General features: G+C 37.7%; 1 protein-coding gene across 1 annotated transcript; it reads right to left on the bottom strand.

Moving 5' to 3' along the window:
- Positions 1 to 2,938: 2,938 nt before the first annotated feature.
- LOC132650799 (zinc finger protein 84-like) lies at positions 2,939 to 4,228 on the bottom strand (the record flags this gene model as incomplete). Its single annotated transcript, XM_060376119.1, has 2 exons — positions 2,939 to 3,066; positions 3,196 to 4,228. Coding segments are annotated over 2 exons (1,161 nt in total), but the record flags the coding sequence as incomplete, so codon positions are not given.
- Positions 4,229 to 18,853: the final 14,625 nt, after the last annotated feature.

Below are 18,853 nucleotides of genomic sequence, written 5' to 3'. Positions count from 1 at the left end.
TCCCTCCTTATCTTTTTTTTAATTTCTTTTTTCAGATTTATTTATTTATTTATTTATTTATTTATTATGTGTACATTATTCTGCCAGCATGTACAACTGCACACCAGAAGAGAACACCAGATCTCATTATAGATGGTTGTGAGCCAAAATATGGTTGCTGGGAATTGAACTCAGGACCTTTCCAAGAGCAGTCAGTCAGTTCTTAACCTCTGAGACATCTCTCCAGCACCCCCTCCTTATCTTTTTTGTTTAACTTTGGTTGAAAGTATATTTTTATCAACAGTTTTGGCCTGTAGTTTTCTTTTGTAGTTGTTTTTTGTGTTTTACTAGATTGCTTATGACAGCAATGCTGGATTTCTAGAAAGAGTTTCAAAGGGTTCCTTCTGTTTCTTTTCCTTTTTTCTTATCTTCTCTTTTCTTGATAGTTTAGGAAGGATTATTGTAGCTCCTTTTAAATGTCTGGAAGAATTATGGTGTGACTTCAACTTAAGCAGACACACCCAAGTGGAGTAGATGATTGGAAATATTCAAACTAAGAAATCAATGAATTAGAAACAAAGAAAACAATTCAAACAATCAATGGGACCAAGAGCTGATTCTTTGAGAAAATCAACAAGGTAGACAAACCCTTAGCCAAACTAACTAAAAGCCAGAGAGAAAATACGCAAATCAGCAACATAAGAAATGAAAATGGGGGCATAACAACAGACACCAAATGAGGAATATGGGCATCATAATGGCATCAAATAGAGCTATGTTCCACAACAGCACAAAGTCCTCAGTATAAGCAGTTCTTGGGGTTATGCTTCTCCAAGACAAACTCATCATGACTATGCTAACGGGGGAGCCACATTCCACGAGTGCTACAGATGTTTTGCTGTTACTCTTGCATGGCTATCAACAGGACCAGGAAGCCAAAATAGTTTGCCTACATATGGGGAAGGGGGAAATGAGTTTAGCTCAGGCCCTGGGAAGAATTCAGGGTATTGGGTGCACTATGCCAGCCTGGAGAACCATATAACATGGAAGGACTTAGGGATTGCTGGGAGAAAATTAGCAGCTATGTCTGTTTTGATATGTTAAATATGAACCTCTGCCATTTGTTCCAGGTATGAAACCTATGTTTATGGAAATATAAACTTCAGAGAGAGCAGCATGTTCTCCATTAGGCAATGATTAAAAAATGAGCTCACAAGGAAGAAAGTCTCAACAGATACAAGAAAATATTTTTTCTTTCTTTATATCTTTCTAATTTTTTTTCTTTCTTTATATCTTCTTTCTTTTCTTTGATGGAGGGGGGGTACCCAGACTGGACTCGAAGTTTTGCTTATAAGTTTTGTTTTTCTACTTCATTTTTATTTTATTAATCATTGTTATTTTTTCACAATTTATTCATTATATATCCCTATTAAATGCTACTCCCTCAACTCCTACTGGTCCCACCCTCCTTCCCTCTTTCCCCCAATCCTTTTTCCTTAGTCCACTGAAAAGAGAAGTTCCCCTCCTCTGCCATCTACCCATACATTATCAGAACACTACTCAGCTATTAAAAACAGGAAAAAAAAATTTCTGCTCTTATTTCTCCTCCATAGGCCACTGTGCTCAACTCAGAAGATTTCATACCTGCAAGCTTTTAGTGAAATCAACACTAGGTATAATTCATTTCAAAGAGTCCCATCCCAAAGACACTGTTTTATTTACCATCTCATATCCAGAAACACATGAAATTTGAAATGCTATGAAATGTAAAACATTTTATCACAAGCATTTCAGAGAACGTGGTTTTCTTGCTGCCTGGAGACTGTTTCTCACCAGCCCAGAAAGGAAGGAGGGGCCAGAAGATGAGGTAGAAAGCTTGGAAGACCCACAAGCATAACAGTGATCAGAACACTCTGGGAACCACCTCAGAAAGTAAGTTAAACTTTAATTCCAGAAAACAGAGGGTATGTACCCCTTGGGGAGTGACTAGGATGCTCTAAGGATAGGTGTAGATAATTGTTTAAAACTGGGCACTTCAAGGATGCTTGATTTGCATTAAAAAGCACATTCCTATCATGTGAACAAGAACATGGAACCTAATTATCCTATATTTGAAGGGAGGGGAGAGTTATCAGGGATCTGTGTCAAAGGCCATTTATCAAACTTGATTGATGGCATCTATGTGTAAAGACACTCTCCAGATGATGTCAGGCAGAGAAAACCCATCCTTGCCATGGTTATACAACTAGGCCAGCAGCAGGGTCATACATAGAAGAGAAAGCCTCCTCCCTCACATCTCAAACTTCAGTCTGGGTTGTGATGTTTTTCAATAGAACCCCTGGAACAATAGGTTTGTGTACACAAAGAAACTTCTACAGGCTACCACTGTTGTGATACTCTCAGAGAACTTCCTGGCTGGTGTTAATTCACCATTCCCTACATATTCATCCACTGGACTAAAAGTTTCTTGTGTAAACTGAGGCAATTGAAAACAGTAAATGTTGAGAATCAGGATTATCAATAAGTCTTCCGTAAATACCTTATTATATAATACTGTTGCATGTAATTGATATTCACCATTCATTGTATTCTTTTTAAAAAATAAGTTTATTTACTTTAAATTCCAATAGTAATCCCCCTCCCTTCTCTGCCCCATGACTACTCTCCGTTCCTATTGCCCCTTAATATATAATACTGTTGCATGTTCCCTTCAGAAAAGGGAGGTCATTTCCATTGAGCTAGTTTTACAGTTCCGTTGCATCTCAGTGGACCAAAGTACACAAAGGCCTTTCCAAATTGCTTATACTCACAGAATTCCTCTCCAGTAAGGATACTTTTATGATGATGATGATTCTAGATTTATGCAAGGCCTCACCATTTTAACACATTCATAAGTTTTTCCTCTATTATGAATCCTTTCATGATGATGAAGATTATACAAATGTGGAATGGTTTCACCATGTTTAAAGCACTCACAGGCTTTCTGTCCGTTAGGATTTCTTTCATGAGTGTGAAGATGATTCTGAAGTCCAAAAGTTTTTTCACATTGGTTACTGTCAGACATCTTTCCAGAATGTGTTCTTTTATGTATTAGGAGATGTTATGTGCAAAGGCTTTGCCACATAGTTATATTCATATGGTTTCCCTCCAGAATGTGCTGTTGTCTTAGGAGATGATTGTTACATGCAAAGGCTTTATCACACTAATTACCCTAACAAGGCTTCTCTCCACTGTGTGTCTTTTCCTGTTTTTGGAGACTACTCTGCTGTGCAAAGGCTTTATCAGGTTGGGTATATTCATAAGGTTTCTTTCCAGTATGTGTTCTTTTATGTCTTATGAGATGACTGTTTTCTGCAAAGGCTTTGCCACACTCATTACATTCATAAGGTTTCTCTCCAGTGTGTGTTCTTTTATGGCTCATGAGATGACTGTTTTTTGCAAAGGCTTTACCACACTCATTACATTCATAAGGTTTCTCTCCAGTGTGTGTTCTTTTATGGATTAAGAGAGTACTGTTTTGTGCAAAGGCTTTACCACACTGGTTACATTCATAAGGTTTCTCTCCAGTGTGTGTTCTTTTATGGCTTAAGAGAGTACTGTTTTCTGCAAAGGCTTTGCCACACTCATTACATTCATAAGGTTTCTCTCCAGTGTGTGTTCTTTTATGGCTTAAGAGAGTACTGTTTTCTGCAAAGGCTTTGCCACACTCATTACATTCATAAGGTTTCTCTCCAGTATGTGTTCTTTTATGTCTTATGAGATGACTGTTTTCTGCAAAGGATTTACCACACTGGTTACATTCATAAGGTTTCTCTCCAGTGTGTGTTCTTTTATGGATTAAGAGAGTACTGTTTTCTGCAAAGGCTTTGCCACACTCATTACATTCATGAGGTTTCTCTCCAGTGTGTGTTCTTTTATGGCTCATGAGATGACTGTTTTTTGCAAAGGCTTTACCACACTCATTACATTCATAAGGTTTCTCTCCAGTGTGTGTTCTTTTATGGCTTATGAGATGACTGTTTTGTGCAAAGGCTTTACCACACTGGTTACATTCATAAGGTTTCTCTCCAGTATGTGTTCTTTTATGGCTTAAGAGAGTACTGTTTTCTGCAAAGGCTTTGCCACACTCATTACATTCATAAGGTTTATCTCCAGTGTGTGTTCTTTTATGGCTCATGAGATGACTGTTTTTTGCAAAGGCTTTACCACATTGATTACATTTGTAAGGCTTCTCTCCAGTGTGTGTTCTTTTATGCCATATAAGAACAGTGATATAGGGGAAGGTTTTCCCACATAGAGTGCATTTAAAGGGTTTCTCTCCAGTATGACTGCTTTCATGCCTGCAAAGAAAATTGGCACATGTGAAAGATTTAACACCGTCATTTCATTACACTAATAAATATATTTATCTATATGAATTAATTTCATAATTTGGTCTAATGGTAAAGAAGAATCAAATTTAAAATTTTTATCACATTATTTACATTCACAGTATTCCTCTTCATTATGGGTATTTTTGAAGATCCCTGTGATGGTAAGAGAATTTGTTATGTGGATCACTTTTATAGCATCATTTTTCTGTAAGAGGTTTTCTCCTATATATGAAGAGTATTTAAGAATTCAGAGTTTTACCACAGCAATCCCATTCACAAATTTTTGTACTGTATGAATGATACTTCATTTACAAAGTGAGCCAGGAAAAGCAGAAGTTCCAAATTCCTAGTATTCATAGGTATTTTCAGCAATATGAGTTTGCTGATAAATTCTCAGTGAAGTTGCAAAGCCAATTAACAGTAACCATTTATCACATTCAGAAAATTTACTCACAGTGGGGACTACTACCAAATCAATTGTTCTTGGAGAAAGACAGGGACACTGCTTCTTTCAATATCCCTATGATCATGTGTCTTAGAATCATTTTGACATATGATATACCAGTTTAATTTACAAAAATAATAAAGATTCCCACATTGAATTAACACAGTTTGTTTTTTGTTCATCATAGATATGTCATATAGGGATTAAGGTTTCTCCACAACAATATTCTTGATTCTCATAAGCTGCTTCTTTCACTAAACTTTACAAAGTTACTGCACGAAAATGAGTAATACTGGTTCTACTATGAAATTTTTGCTTATTAGAAGGTTTTGGACACATACTGATCACCAATTCAGTGTGCATACCTCTTACAATATCTGAGTAGATAGAATGAGACTAAACAGATTGGCAGTTCAAGTCAGTAGCTGTAATGTCCATATGATTCAAATGGTATTTTTGTTACAATATTATTTTATTTTCTTCTATCTTAGGGAAGTGCCTTGTAAACACAAATCAGATACCTGACATTGAAGTACATGGAATTATGAGATTTTAATGATCATCAGTACACGTAAAGCAGTGCTGTTTTTACACTGTTGCTTTTCTTTAAAACTTCCAGGACACAGCCATGTGTGCTGGTACATGCCTTCAATCCTAGCACTTGTGGAGGCAGAAGCAGGCATATTTTGCTTGTTATTTTGAGGTCAGGCTGGTCTAACAAGCAAGTCTAAGAAAGTCACAGATACCCAGAAAAAATCTATTTCAAAAACAGAAAATGAAAAACAGCCAATAAACAAACAAACAAAAAACACCAAACTTCCAGGACACATTAAAATTTAAGATTCATATCTGTATCAGTGTGCACATAATGTTACCTTTTATTACTTATAGAACTTTGAAAATGTTCTTCAATATTATGGTCATCCCAATTGTAGCCTAAAATATAGTACGAGAAAATATATATTATTGGAAATAACATGTTATTATTAAGGCAAAACTTAAATCATTATCTTCTGTGACCCTTAGAATCATGCCTGATTTATTTACCACATTCCTCCTCATTCTCAATTGGAATTACAGAAGAGGATCAATAACAAAGTAAGAGTTGTCTCTTTATTTTAAAAGTGAAAGAAAAATTGCAGTCTTACCTATAGCAGTGAGGTTTTCACAGGTCTCTAGCATCACATCTTTGTAGAGTTGCTTCTGGGAAGGTTCCAGCAAGGCCCACTCTTCTTGGCTGAATTTCACATGCACATCATTGAAGGTCACTGAATTCTAAAATATGCCATACATTTGTACAACAGAAACAGTGGCAATGATATGATTTATACGTCATTGTCAATATAATCATATAATTCTACTGCTTCTTCCATTTATTTTCTGACACAGAAGTGCGAATGTTATACAGTTGGGTGCTGTGCATGATGTGAAGTAGGGGAGATGAAAAAGCCTAAAGGTTAGATTGAAAAAAAACAAACAAACAAACAAACAAAAAACAAAGACGTGCTTCAAAAACCTGTGTTTCATCAGTTTGTAAGACATGAATATAAAGTAGCCATTAGTTGGGTACTTGAGCAATCTATGAATCATTTTCAGTTACTTGGGTGAGTAGGTCAGGACCCTGTCATGAGAAAGGTGGAAGGACAAAACACAGTCATGATATTTTATATAGCAACAAATGAGATGTGTTGATCAGGGGACACTGAATAGATGGGTAACATCAGTCAAAAGACAACATGGTACTGAATATTATGTTTTGACCAGGGCTCAGGGATGTGGCATATCAGTATGTGAAGAGGGGGACTCATATATTTGTGGAAGGGAAAGTGGACTACAGTGAATACATGGATAAAAATAATGTGAGTGGCAAGCAACAACAATCATAGCCAATAGCACCATATTTCTGAGTGACCAGACAAAAGAAAAGGAATAGAACACACGATTATTCTTTGATCATTGTTTTGTATATCCTCCTTACTAAATAATGTAGTCTATAGATTAAAAATAAAGATTAAAACTTTCTATTAAAAAAGAAGTATTAATGTTATCACTAAGTCATTTTAGAAGAAAACGGAATAACAAGTTTTAACTCTATCATATATGAACTTTTTGAAGAGGATATAGCTTTGTAATAGACATGGCAATTAATGTGGACAAAGACAAACAGAGAGAAGGGTTTGAAATAGAGAGACACAGACATAGAGACAGAGACACAGAGAGAGAGAAATTAACAGATGATCAATACTAAGTACAGATCAGAGAAATTTATTAACAGTTATTAACTACAAAAAATGGTGGACAAGCTGGGTGTATTCTGTCATGCCTTCAATTCCATCACTCAGGAGGCAGACGCAGCTGTATCTTATTGAACTGGATGTCAGCATTATCTATTCAAAAAGTTCTAGGACAGCCAGACCTATAGAGTAAGACAGAGCCTCCTCTAAAAGTCAATCAAACAAACACAAAATATTGAAAGAACTCAGAGGTCTTTACTGAAGCTCCTACAAGGAATTATACATTCACTCCTGTTGTATATTTATTCTCCAGAAATTGCACTGCCACAGCTTAAACTGTAACTTCAATGATATCTTACTAAAAGGGAATGCATGTTTAAACACCTAAAAATAGAAAGATGAAAATATTAACATGTAAATGTAAATGCTGATCATAAATAAGCAACATAAAACAGGACAGATGGCTCAGCAGTGAGGAGTTCTTGCTGCTCTTTCAAATAATTGGGCTCAATTGTCAGTGATTACCTGGGACCCACTACTATCAATTGCTATAAGTTCATGAGTTCTGAAGACATCTTCAGACTACTGTGAGGATTAGGCACGCAAGAGGTGCATATTCATGCATACAATCAAAATACTCATATTCAGTAAAAATTAAAAATAGATCCCAGATATATTTGGTCCTTGTGGAGCTCCTATCCTTTCCCCATCAGACTAACTCCCCTTCTTTCTTATGATTCCCTGTACTCTGCCAAAGGTTTGGTCATGAGTCTTTGCTTTGAAAACACTGCTAGTTAGAGTCTTTCAGATGTGCTCAGTAGACTCCTGTCATACGTTCAATGCACATCAAATCTGTCTTTCTAAATGAGGATTGATCATCTTACCCCATGTCCGCTCAATTGATTATCTTTTTTCTCTTTGGTCTCCCCAAGCCTGAAGGGAGGAGCAGTCCTGTTAGGCCACAGAGGAGGGCTTTGTAGCCAGTCCTGAAGATACCTGATAAAACAGGATCAGATGGATGGGGAGGAGGTCCCCCCTATCAGTGAACTTGGAAAGCGGCACGGTGGAGATGAGGGAGGGAGGGAGAGACTGGGAGGGAATGAGGGATCGGGACACGGCTGAGATACAGAGTTAATAAAATGTAACTGATAAAAAAAATAAAGAAAAAAAACTGTAAAAAAAAAATAGATCCCAGATGGTTGGGATGATTGCATACTGTGTCTGATAAGCTGGGTAGCAGAGACTGCATGGCATCCAATAGTTGGATCTGTGGGTCCCAACTGACTGTGTTTCAAATGTAAGAAGAAAACCAATGATGAGGTAAACAATCGGGTCCAACCTCAGAGCACCCAGCTAATCTCTGGGAAAGTTCCTGGGATGTTGCAGCAGGAATAAGGTTTTCAGGCAAATGGACCCAAGAAGCAAGCAGGAGTAGCTATTCTAATATCTAATAAAATAGACTTTCAACCAAAATTAATTTAAAGGGATGAGGAAGGGGGGAATCCAAGATGGTGGTGCCAGAAGGACATTGGGTCTGAGGAGTAGGACAGCAATGTTGGTACAGCAACTAAAAGACTGAACTCTGGGCCCTAAAACAACAGAGATCCTGTTTCCCAGGTGAGAGGAAACTCCACGGTGTGGGAGTCAGTCAGGTCCACTCTCAGGTCACTCAGCAAGAACCCGGAAGATATCCCGGGTCCCAGGATACACCTTTCTGTCCTGATAAACTTTCCAGACTAAATTATGTTCTCCAGGGCACCATAGACTGGGAGCCCCAGTCTAGGAAAAAAAAACAGGGAAGAAAGCAGGACTGACCTCAGGTCACCCATTTTATCCCTGGAAAGGTTCTGCAGACCGGTGGGTGCACAGCCGCCAGGCCTGAGTGTGCCTCCAGCTGCTAGGCTTATATGCCCTACTCTCCATCACAGAATTGTGTGCCCCCGGACACTAGAGGCTGGGTTTCCCTGTCTGGAGAAAACCTCACAGGCAGGGAAACAGCAGGTCCCAGCTTAGAGAACTCAGCCAACTCTCCACACACACACTACATCCACCATACACAGGAACATTTTTGGAAAAGTTCTCAGCTTCTTTCCCAGTCACCAGCTTGGAGCCATCATTGGCAAGTGCCTATGCATTCTACACACCACGTCAAACACCACAGACTGAGTCTTCCTATTTGGAGAAAACCCTAAGGTGGGGAAAATATCTGGCCCTACCTCAGGACACCTAGCTCCAGAAAACTTTCTAGTTATCCACAGGATCCATACTCTAGCCTCCTGCTGTATACATGAAAGTGGTGCTCACCTGCCACTGATTACCACTTGGCTACTGTGGTATAGAGCTCCAAACTCAAACCTACAGAAGCCTGGGTTCACTGAGATCAACCCCCAGATACTGCTCCAAAGGACAACCAGTTTTCCCTAACTAAACTGACCAAACCAGAAGGCACCCAGGTTACAGCAGCAGCTCACTAAATTTACAGCAAGAAACCCAGCAGCAGGGCAGCTGTCTCCAGAACTTCTCTGGGTGAGAGGATAGCCCCCTTTACTAACAAAGGCAACAATTACTACTCAGGTCTGTATGCCTGAGATGAGCTGTGGCAATTCTTGAAAAACACCTGCCATTCATTGACCATACCTAAAAAACGGAGGAGAGCTCCTTTGGGAAAAATCCTTTTGCCAAGGGGATTCGACCCACCACAGGATTCCAGGAAGTACCAGAAACTAACACCCAACACCTAAGATATACCAATGGGTAGAGGCCAGTGTAAAAGCTCAACCAACAAAAGACAAACAATATGGCATCTCCAGAACCCAGTCATTCAGGAGCAAGCAGCCCTGGATACCCCAGCATAAAGACAATTTCAGGCCAATCACTCTTATGAGCATTGATGCAAAAATACTCAACAAAATACTTTGCAAACCCAATACAAAAATACATCAAAGATATCATCCACTACAGCCAAGCAGGCTTCAGGCCAGGTATTCAGGAGTGGTTCAATATGCAAAAATCTATCGATATGATCCACCATATTAACAAACTGAAAGAAAAATAAACACATGATAATCTCCTTAGATGCTGAAAAAGCATTTGAAAAAATCCAGCATCCATTCATTTTTAAAGTATTGGAGAGATCAGGGATACAGGGCATATACCTAAACATAGTAAAGGCAATATACAGAAAACATATAGCCAACATCAAACTGAATGGAGAGAAACTTAAAACAATCCCACTGAATTCAGGGACAAGGCAAGGCTGCCCCCTCTCTCCATATCTCTTCAACATAGTTCTCGAAGTCCTTGCTAGAGTAATAAGACAATTAAAGAAGATTAAGGGGATACAAATGGGAAAAGAAGAAGTCAAAGTATCACTATTTGTAGATGATATGAGAGTATACCTGAGTGACCCCCAAAATTCTACCAGGGAACCCCTAAAGCTGACAAATACTTTCAGCAATGTGGCTGGATACAAAATCAACTCAAAAAATCAGTAGCCCTTTTGTATACAAATGACAAAAGTGCTGAGAAAGAAACAACACCCTTCACAATAGTCAAAAAGGACATAAAGTACCTTGGTGTGACCCTAACCAAGCAAGTCAAAGACTTGTATGAAAAAATTTCAAGTCTCTAAAGAAAGAAATAGAAGATATCAGAAGATGGAAAGATCTCCCATGCTCATGGCTTGGCAGGATAAACATAGTAAAAATGGTCCTCTTACCAAATTCAATCTACAGATTTAATGTAATTCCCATCAAATTACCAACACAAATCTTTACAGACCTTGAAAGAAAAATTCCCAACTTCATATGGAATAACAAGAAACCCAGAATTGCTAAAACAATCTTCCATAATAAAAGATCTTCTGGAGGTATCTCCATCCCTGATCTCAAGCTGTACTCTAGAGCAAAAGTAATAAAAACTGCATGGTACTTGCATAGACACTAACTAGTGGATCAAAGGAATTGGATAGAAGTCCCAGAAATACACCCACACACTATGGACTCCTGATTTTTACAAAGATGCCAAAACCATACAACGGAAAAAAGATAGCATCTTCAACAAAAGGTGCTGGTCTAACTGGATGTCTACATGTAGGAAAATGAAAATAGATCCATAATTACCACTCTGCACAAAACTAAAGTTCAGGTGGATCAAAGACCTCAGTATAGTATAAAACCAGACATACTAACCCTGTTAGAAGAAAAAGTGAGGAAGAGCCTTGAACTCATTTGCACAGGCTACAACTTCCTGAACAGAACACCAACAGTGCAGACTCTAAGAGCAACAATCAATAAATGGGACCTCATGAAACTGAAAATCTTCTATAAGTCAAAGGAAACTGTTTTCAAAACAAAACGACTGCCTACAGATTGGGAAAGGATCTTCACTAACCCTATATCTGACAGAGGGTTAATATCCAGTATTTATAAAGAATTCAAGAAGTTAAACAGCAACAAATCAAGTAACCCAAATTAAAAAATGGGGTACAAAGCAAAACAGAGAATTCTCAATAGAGGAATATAGAATGGCAGAGAAACACTTAAAGAAATGTTCAACATTCTTAGTCATCAGGGAAATGCAAATCAAAATCACCCTGAGATTTCACCTTACACCCATCAAAATGACTAAGAAGAATAACTTAAGTGACAACTCATGCTGGATAGGATTTGGAGAAAGGGGAACCCTCCTTCATTGCTGGTGGGAATGTAAACTTATACAACCACTTTACAAATCAACCTGACACTTTCTCAGACAATTAGGAATAGCGCCTCCTCAAGATCCAGCTATACCACTCCTAAGCATATATCCAAAAGGCGCTCAAGTATACAACAAGGACATCTACTCAGCTATGTTTGTAATAGCTTTATTTGTAATAGCCAGAAGCTGGAAACAGCAGAGATGGCCCTCAGTTGAGAAATGGATACAGAAATTGTGGTATATCTATACTATGGAATATAACTCAGCAATGAAAAACAAGGAAAACATGAAACTTGCAGGTAAATGGTGGGAAGTGGAAAAGATCATGCTGAGTGTGGTATCCCAGAAGCAGAAAGACTCACAGGGTATATACTCACTCATAAGTGGATATAGAATATAATATATAGGATAAAAATACTAAAATCTGTACACCTAAGGAAGTTAATCAGGAAGTATGCTGGTTAAGATGCTCAAACCCCATGCAAAAAGGCAAAGAGGATGGACATCAGATGATGGAGAACAAAGGAACAGGACAGGAGCCTACCACAGAGGGCCTTTGAAAGGCTCTAACCCAGAAGGGTGTCAAGGCAGATGCTGAGACTCATTGCCAAACTTTGGGCAGAGTGCAGGGAATCTTATGGAAGAACTGGGAGATAGTAAACCTGGAGAGGACAGGAGCTCCACAAGGACAGTAACTGTTCCAAAAATTCTGGGCACAGAGGTCTTTTGTGAAACTAATACGCCAGCCAAGGACCACTCATGGAGATGGCCTGAAACCCCTGCACAAAAGGTAGCCTATGGCAGTTCAGTATTCAAGTGGGCTTCATAGTAATGGGGACAGGCACTGTCTCTGACAGGAACTCATTGGCCTGCTTTTTGATTTTGATCACCTCCCATTGAGGGGGAATCAGCCTTGCCAGGCCACAGAAGAAGACAATGCAGCCACTCCTAATGAGACCTGATAGACTAGGATCAGAGTGAAGGGGAGGAGGACCTCCCTTATCAGTGGACTGGGAAAGGACCAGGGGTGGGAAAGATGGAGAGTGGGATTGGAAGGGGAGGAGGAAGGGAGGTACAGGGGGGATACAAAGTGAATAAACTGTTATTAATAAAAATGTAAAAAGAACACAATAAAATGTTGAAAGATTTTTTAAAAACTATGCTGTTACACATAGTTTCAAACTATGAAAATATTGCCTGATGTCAGTTATTGCTCCTAAATATAAATAAATAAATAAATAAATAAATAATGAGGAAGACTACTTCATACTCATCAAAGGAAAATTCCACCAAGATGGCATCTGTATTCTGAGCAACAATGCCCCAAATACAAGGACACCCACATTTGTAAAAGAAACATTAATAAAACTTAAAGAACATATCAATCACCGTACATTAATAGTGGAAGAAGTCAACATGTCACTATTATCAAGGGACAGAGCAATGGAAAAGAACTTAAACTGAGAGATAATGACACTAATGGATGTCATGAATCAAATGGACCTAACAGATATCTAGAGAATTTTTAAACCCAAAAAGAAAAGAATCTATCTTCTTTTAGCACCTCATGGACCCTTCTCCAAAACTGACCATACAATAGGTCACAAACCAGGCCTCAAAAGATACAACAAGACTGAAATGATATCTTGTACCTTATCAGACCATGATGGACTAAAGATGAACCTCAACAATAACAGAAATAATAAAAAGCCTACACACACGTGGGAACTGAACAACTCCCTACTCAATGAAATCTAGGTGAGGAAAGAAATAAAGAAAGAACTTCCTACAGTTCAATGAAAATGAATGCACATCATACCTAATCTCGTGGGATGCAATGAAAGCAGTCCTAAGAGGACTTTTAATATCACTAAAGGCCTTCATAAGCTATTAGAGACATCCCATACAAGCAACTTAATGGCACACCTGAAAGCCCTAGAAAAAAAAGAAGCAAACACACGCAACAGGAGTAGACCACTAGGAATAACCAACATCAGGGCTGAAATCAATAAATTAGAAACAAAGAAAATAATTTAAAAAAATCAACGAAACCAAGAGCTAGTTCTTTGAGAAAATCAAATATATAGACAAACTCTTAGCCAAACTAAGTAAATGGCAGAAAGACACTATCCAAATCAACAAAGTCTGAAAGGAAGACAGAGAGATAACAGACACTGAGAAAATCTGAAGAACCATTAGCTCTTATGTCAAAAGCCTATATGCCACAACATTTGAAAAATCTAAATGAAATATACAATTCTCTTGTTAGATTCCACTTACCAAAGTTGAATAAAAATCAGGTAAAGATATTAAAGAGACTTATACTGCCTAAAAAAATAGAAGCAGCTATCAAAATCCTTCCAAAAAAAGAGCCAAGGGCAAGATGATTTCAGAGCAGAATTCTACAAGAACTTCAATGAAGAGTGAAAACCGATATTCTTCAAATTATTCCACAAAATAGAAATGGACACAACATGACCAAACTCCTTTTGTAAGACCACAGTTACCTTGATAAATCCTAAAAGACCCCAAAAGAGAAAGAAATCTTCAGACCAATCTCTTTTATGAACAATGATGCAAAAATACTCAATAAATTAACCACAAACCAAATCCAAGAACATACCAAAAATATCATCCAACATGACCAAGTAGGCTTCATTCCAGGCATGCAGGGATGGTCCAATATATGGAATCTTAATCCATGATATAAACAAATTGAAAAAAAAATAGCACAGGTTCATTTCCTTAGAAGCCAAAAAAGCATTTGACAATATCCAACAGTTATTCTTGTTTAAAGTCTTGGAGTGACTGGGGACAGAGGCACAGATCTAAAAATAGTAAAAACAATATACAGCAGTCCTATAGCTAACATCAAACTAAATGAAAAAAAGTTAAATCAATTCCACTGAATTCAGGGACAAGACAAGGCCACACACTCTCTCCAAATCTCTTCAGTACAGTACTCAAAGTCCTATCTAGGGCAATAAGACAACTAAAGGTGATCAAGGGGATACAAATTGATAAGGAAGAAGTCAAAGTATTGCTATTCACATATATGACAGTATATAAAAGTGACCCCAAATATTCTACTGTAGGAAACTCCTACAGTTGAATAACACTTTATCAAAGTGGTTGGATATAAAGTTAACTAAAAAAAAAATCAGTAGCACTCCTGTATGCAAAAGACAAATGGACTGAGAACGATTTAGGAGAACAACACCCTTCACAATAGGTAGGAAAAAAAGAAAAGAACATAATGTATCTTGGAGTTATCCTCAACAAGCAAGTGAAAAACCTGCATGAAAAAAAAATAAACAACTTTAAGCCTCTGAAGAAAGAAATTGAAAAAGATACCAGAAGAGAGAAATATCTCTCATGCTCATGGGTCAGTAGGATCAACATAGTAAAAATTGCTATCATACCAAAAACAATCTATAGATTAAATAATATTCCCATCAAAATATCAACACAATTCCTTAACGAACTTGAAAAAAACAATTCTCAGCTTCATATGGATAAATAAAAAAGCCAGAATAGCTAAAACACTCCTGTACTATAGCAGATCTTCAGTAGGTATCACCATCCCTGATCTCAAGCTCTACTATAAATCAATAGTAATAAAAAATGCACGGTACTGAAATAAAATCAGAATGGTGGATGAATGGAATTGAAGTGAAGAGTCATAAATAAACCCACACACCTATCGACACTTGATTTTTGACAAAGAAGCCAAAACCATGCAATGGAAAAAGGACAGCATCTTCAACAAATGGTGCTGGTCTAACTGGAAGTCTACATGTAGAAAAATGAAAATAGATCCATATTTATCACCCCACATCAAACTACAGTCCAAGTTGTTCAAAGACCTCAACATAAAACCAGATACACTAAATCTGTTAGAAGAAAAAGTGGGAAAGAGTCTTGATCTCATTGGCATAGATAATAAATTCCTCAACAGAACACCAAGAACACTGGCTCTGAGATCAAGAATTAAGGAATAGGATCTCATGAAACAAAAAGCTTCTATGAAGCAAAGAACTCTGTCAACAGAACAAAATGACAGCCTACAGCCTGGCAAAAGATCTTCACCAACCCTACATACAACAGAAAGAGCTAATAAACAATATATATAAAGAGCTGAAGAAATTAAACTCCAATAATCCAAATATTCCAATTTAAAACTGTGGTACAGAACTATACAGAGATTTCTCCACAGAGAAATATCAAATGGTGGACATTAAATGCTCAATATCTGTAGTAATAATGGAAATGAAAATGACATTCCATCTTAAACCCATCATGATTAAGGTCAAAACCTGAAGTGACAGCAAGCTAGTGAGAATGTGGAGAAAGAGGAACACTCCTCCATTGCTGGTGAGAGTGCAAACTTATACAACCACTATAAAAATCAATCCGATGCTTTCTCAGACAATTGGAAATAGTGTTACTTCAAGACCCAGCTCTACCATTCCTGGGCATATATCAAAAAGATGATCCACCATTCAACAAAGATATTTGCTCAACTGTGTTCATAGCATCTCTATTCATAATAGCCTTAACAGGGAAACAAACTACATGTCTCTCAACCAAACCATTGTTTTACAGAAATTGTAGTACATTTACACAATGGAGTGCACCTCGGGTATTTAAAAAATAAAGGAAACTATAAAATTTTCAGGCAAGTAGATGGAACTAGAAATGATCATCCTAAGTGAGTTATTCCAAAACCAGAAAGACATGCATGGTATATGCTCATTTGTAAATGGATAATGGCCATAATATTGGATAAACATACTACAATCTACAGACCTAAAGGAGCTAAATAAAAAGGAGGACCCTATGAAAGATGCTCAATTCTTATGCAAAAGTGGAAATAGAATCAACACCAGAAGTGACTGAGGAGAGGGAAGAGGATGAGAGCCTAACATACATATCCTCCAAAAGACTCTGCCCATTAGGGGTTCGAAACAGATGCTAAGATTCACAGCCAAACTTTGGGTAGAGTACAGGGAATCATAGGAAAGAGTGGGAGAATAGAATGTAGAAAGACCCAGAGCTGGCAGGACCTCCATAAGAAGACCAACAAGGACAACAAATCTGGGCCCATGGGGACTCGCAGAGATTGATGGACCCACCAAAGACCATTCATGAAGAGGAACCAGACCCCTGCTCAGATGTAGCTGATAGGCAGCTCAGTCTCCATGTTCGATCCATAGTAAGGGGAGAAGGTGCTGGCTTTGACATGGACTCTGTTGTCTGCTATTTGATCATTTCCCCTTGGTGGAGGGGGCATTGCTATGCCACAGAGGAAGAGGATGCAGGAAGTTGTAGTGAGACTTGATAGGCTGGGTTCAGATGGTAGGAGAGGAAGGTTCCCTGTATCTGAGATATAGGAAGTGGGATAAGGAGGAAAGAAGAATGGAGGGTGAGACAAGGAAGAGTCAAGGGAGAAGATTACAATTGGGATGTTTAGTGGATAAATTATTTTTTAATTTAATTAATTTATTTATTGCAATGTGTTCACTTTGTATCCTTGCCATAGCCCCCTCCCTCATCTCCTCCCAGGCCCACCGACCCTCCTTCTTCTGCCCCTATGCCCTTTCTCTAGTCTCCTAATTGGGGAGGAATTCCTTCCCTTCTAGCTTATCAGGTCTCATCAAGGATGGCTGCATCATGTTCCTCTGTGGCATTGCAAGACTGCAACACTCAGGAGGAGGTAATAAAAGACTCGAGTTCATGTCAGAGAATAAATTAAAAAAAACAAATTTAAATTAAAAATGAATTAAATGGGAATAAAACAAACAAATAAAATTAAAAAAAACAAAATACAACAGGTAAGGAGAGTGTCACAAACCCACAATTCAATGACTCAGAAAGCTCAGATAGTGTTAGTGTCATCATTAAATGCCATCCTAAGAAATTAAATATACTCCCTGCCAAATTTCAAATGCATGATGTTGATGAAAATCAACACAATAGCCTATGCTTACATATACAAAACAAAACAAAATGAATACCTAAAACCATATATTCCATGCTCAGCAGCCAATGATGGTGATGTTGATGCCAGGCATGTTGGCCTACATTTAAGCCCAACAGTCGACTGGAGTTAGAGCTAGAAGTTCAAAACCAGCCTGTCTACATACAAACTTTCAGGAAACATCCAGGAACTCTGGGACATTATGACAACACACAACATGCTGATAATCAGATTAGAAGAAGAAGGATGAGATCAAAGGTCCAGAAGACATTTTCAACAAAATCATACAAGAAAAATTTCTTAACCTAAAGAAGAAGATGTCTATCAAAGCACAAGAAGCATACAAAATACCAAAGATACTGGATCAGAAAAGAAAGTCCTCTTACCAGAGAATAATCAAAACTCTAAATATACAGAACGAAGAAAGAATATGAAAAGCTGCAACTGAAAACAAACAAACCAAACTAACCAACCAATCCGACAAACCAAAACAAACAAAAACCAACCAAAAAACAAAAAAGGCAGATCTCTTGGAATTAATCCTGTATTCTCAGTAAAAATGCTAGAAGATGAAGGGCTTAGACAGAGTGCTTCTGACTCTAAAAAACTGCAGAAGCCAATACAATACAATACAAATTACTAACCATGCCCAGAAAGTTTCAATCACCAAATGGGGAAAATAAGATGTTCCATAAAAAGGTCAATTTTAAATAATATGTATCTATAAATACAGCCCCACTCAAGGTGCTAAAACCACCACCACCACAAAAATAACAATCACTGTTCAATGATATTTCTTAATAACATCAACCCAAATTCACCAATAAAAAGACACAGACTCACAAAATTGATGATAAAATAGAATCCACCCTTCTTCTAAGTACAACAAACAAAGCTTCACATCAAGATAGACATTATCTCAAGGTAAAGGGTTGGAAAAAGATATTCTAAATAAATGGACTAGAGTATCAAGCTTGTATAGAAATTTTAATATGTAACGAAACAGTTTCCAAAAAAAAACTAATCAAAAGATGGCAAATGACATGACATATTAAAATAAAACATCCAGCAATATAACATCTCAACACTTAACATCTATGCCCCCAACCTAAGAGCACCCAAGTTATAAAAGAAACACTTCTGC

The sequence above is a fragment of the Meriones unguiculatus genome (assembly GCF_030254825.1).
Source record: "Meriones unguiculatus strain TT.TT164.6M chromosome 13 unlocalized genomic scaffold, Bangor_MerUng_6.1 Chr13_unordered_Scaffold_33, whole genome shotgun sequence".
Lineage (NCBI taxonomy): Eukaryota > Metazoa > Chordata > Mammalia > Rodentia > Muridae > Meriones > Meriones unguiculatus.
This window is presented reverse-complemented; position numbering and strand designations above follow the sequence as displayed.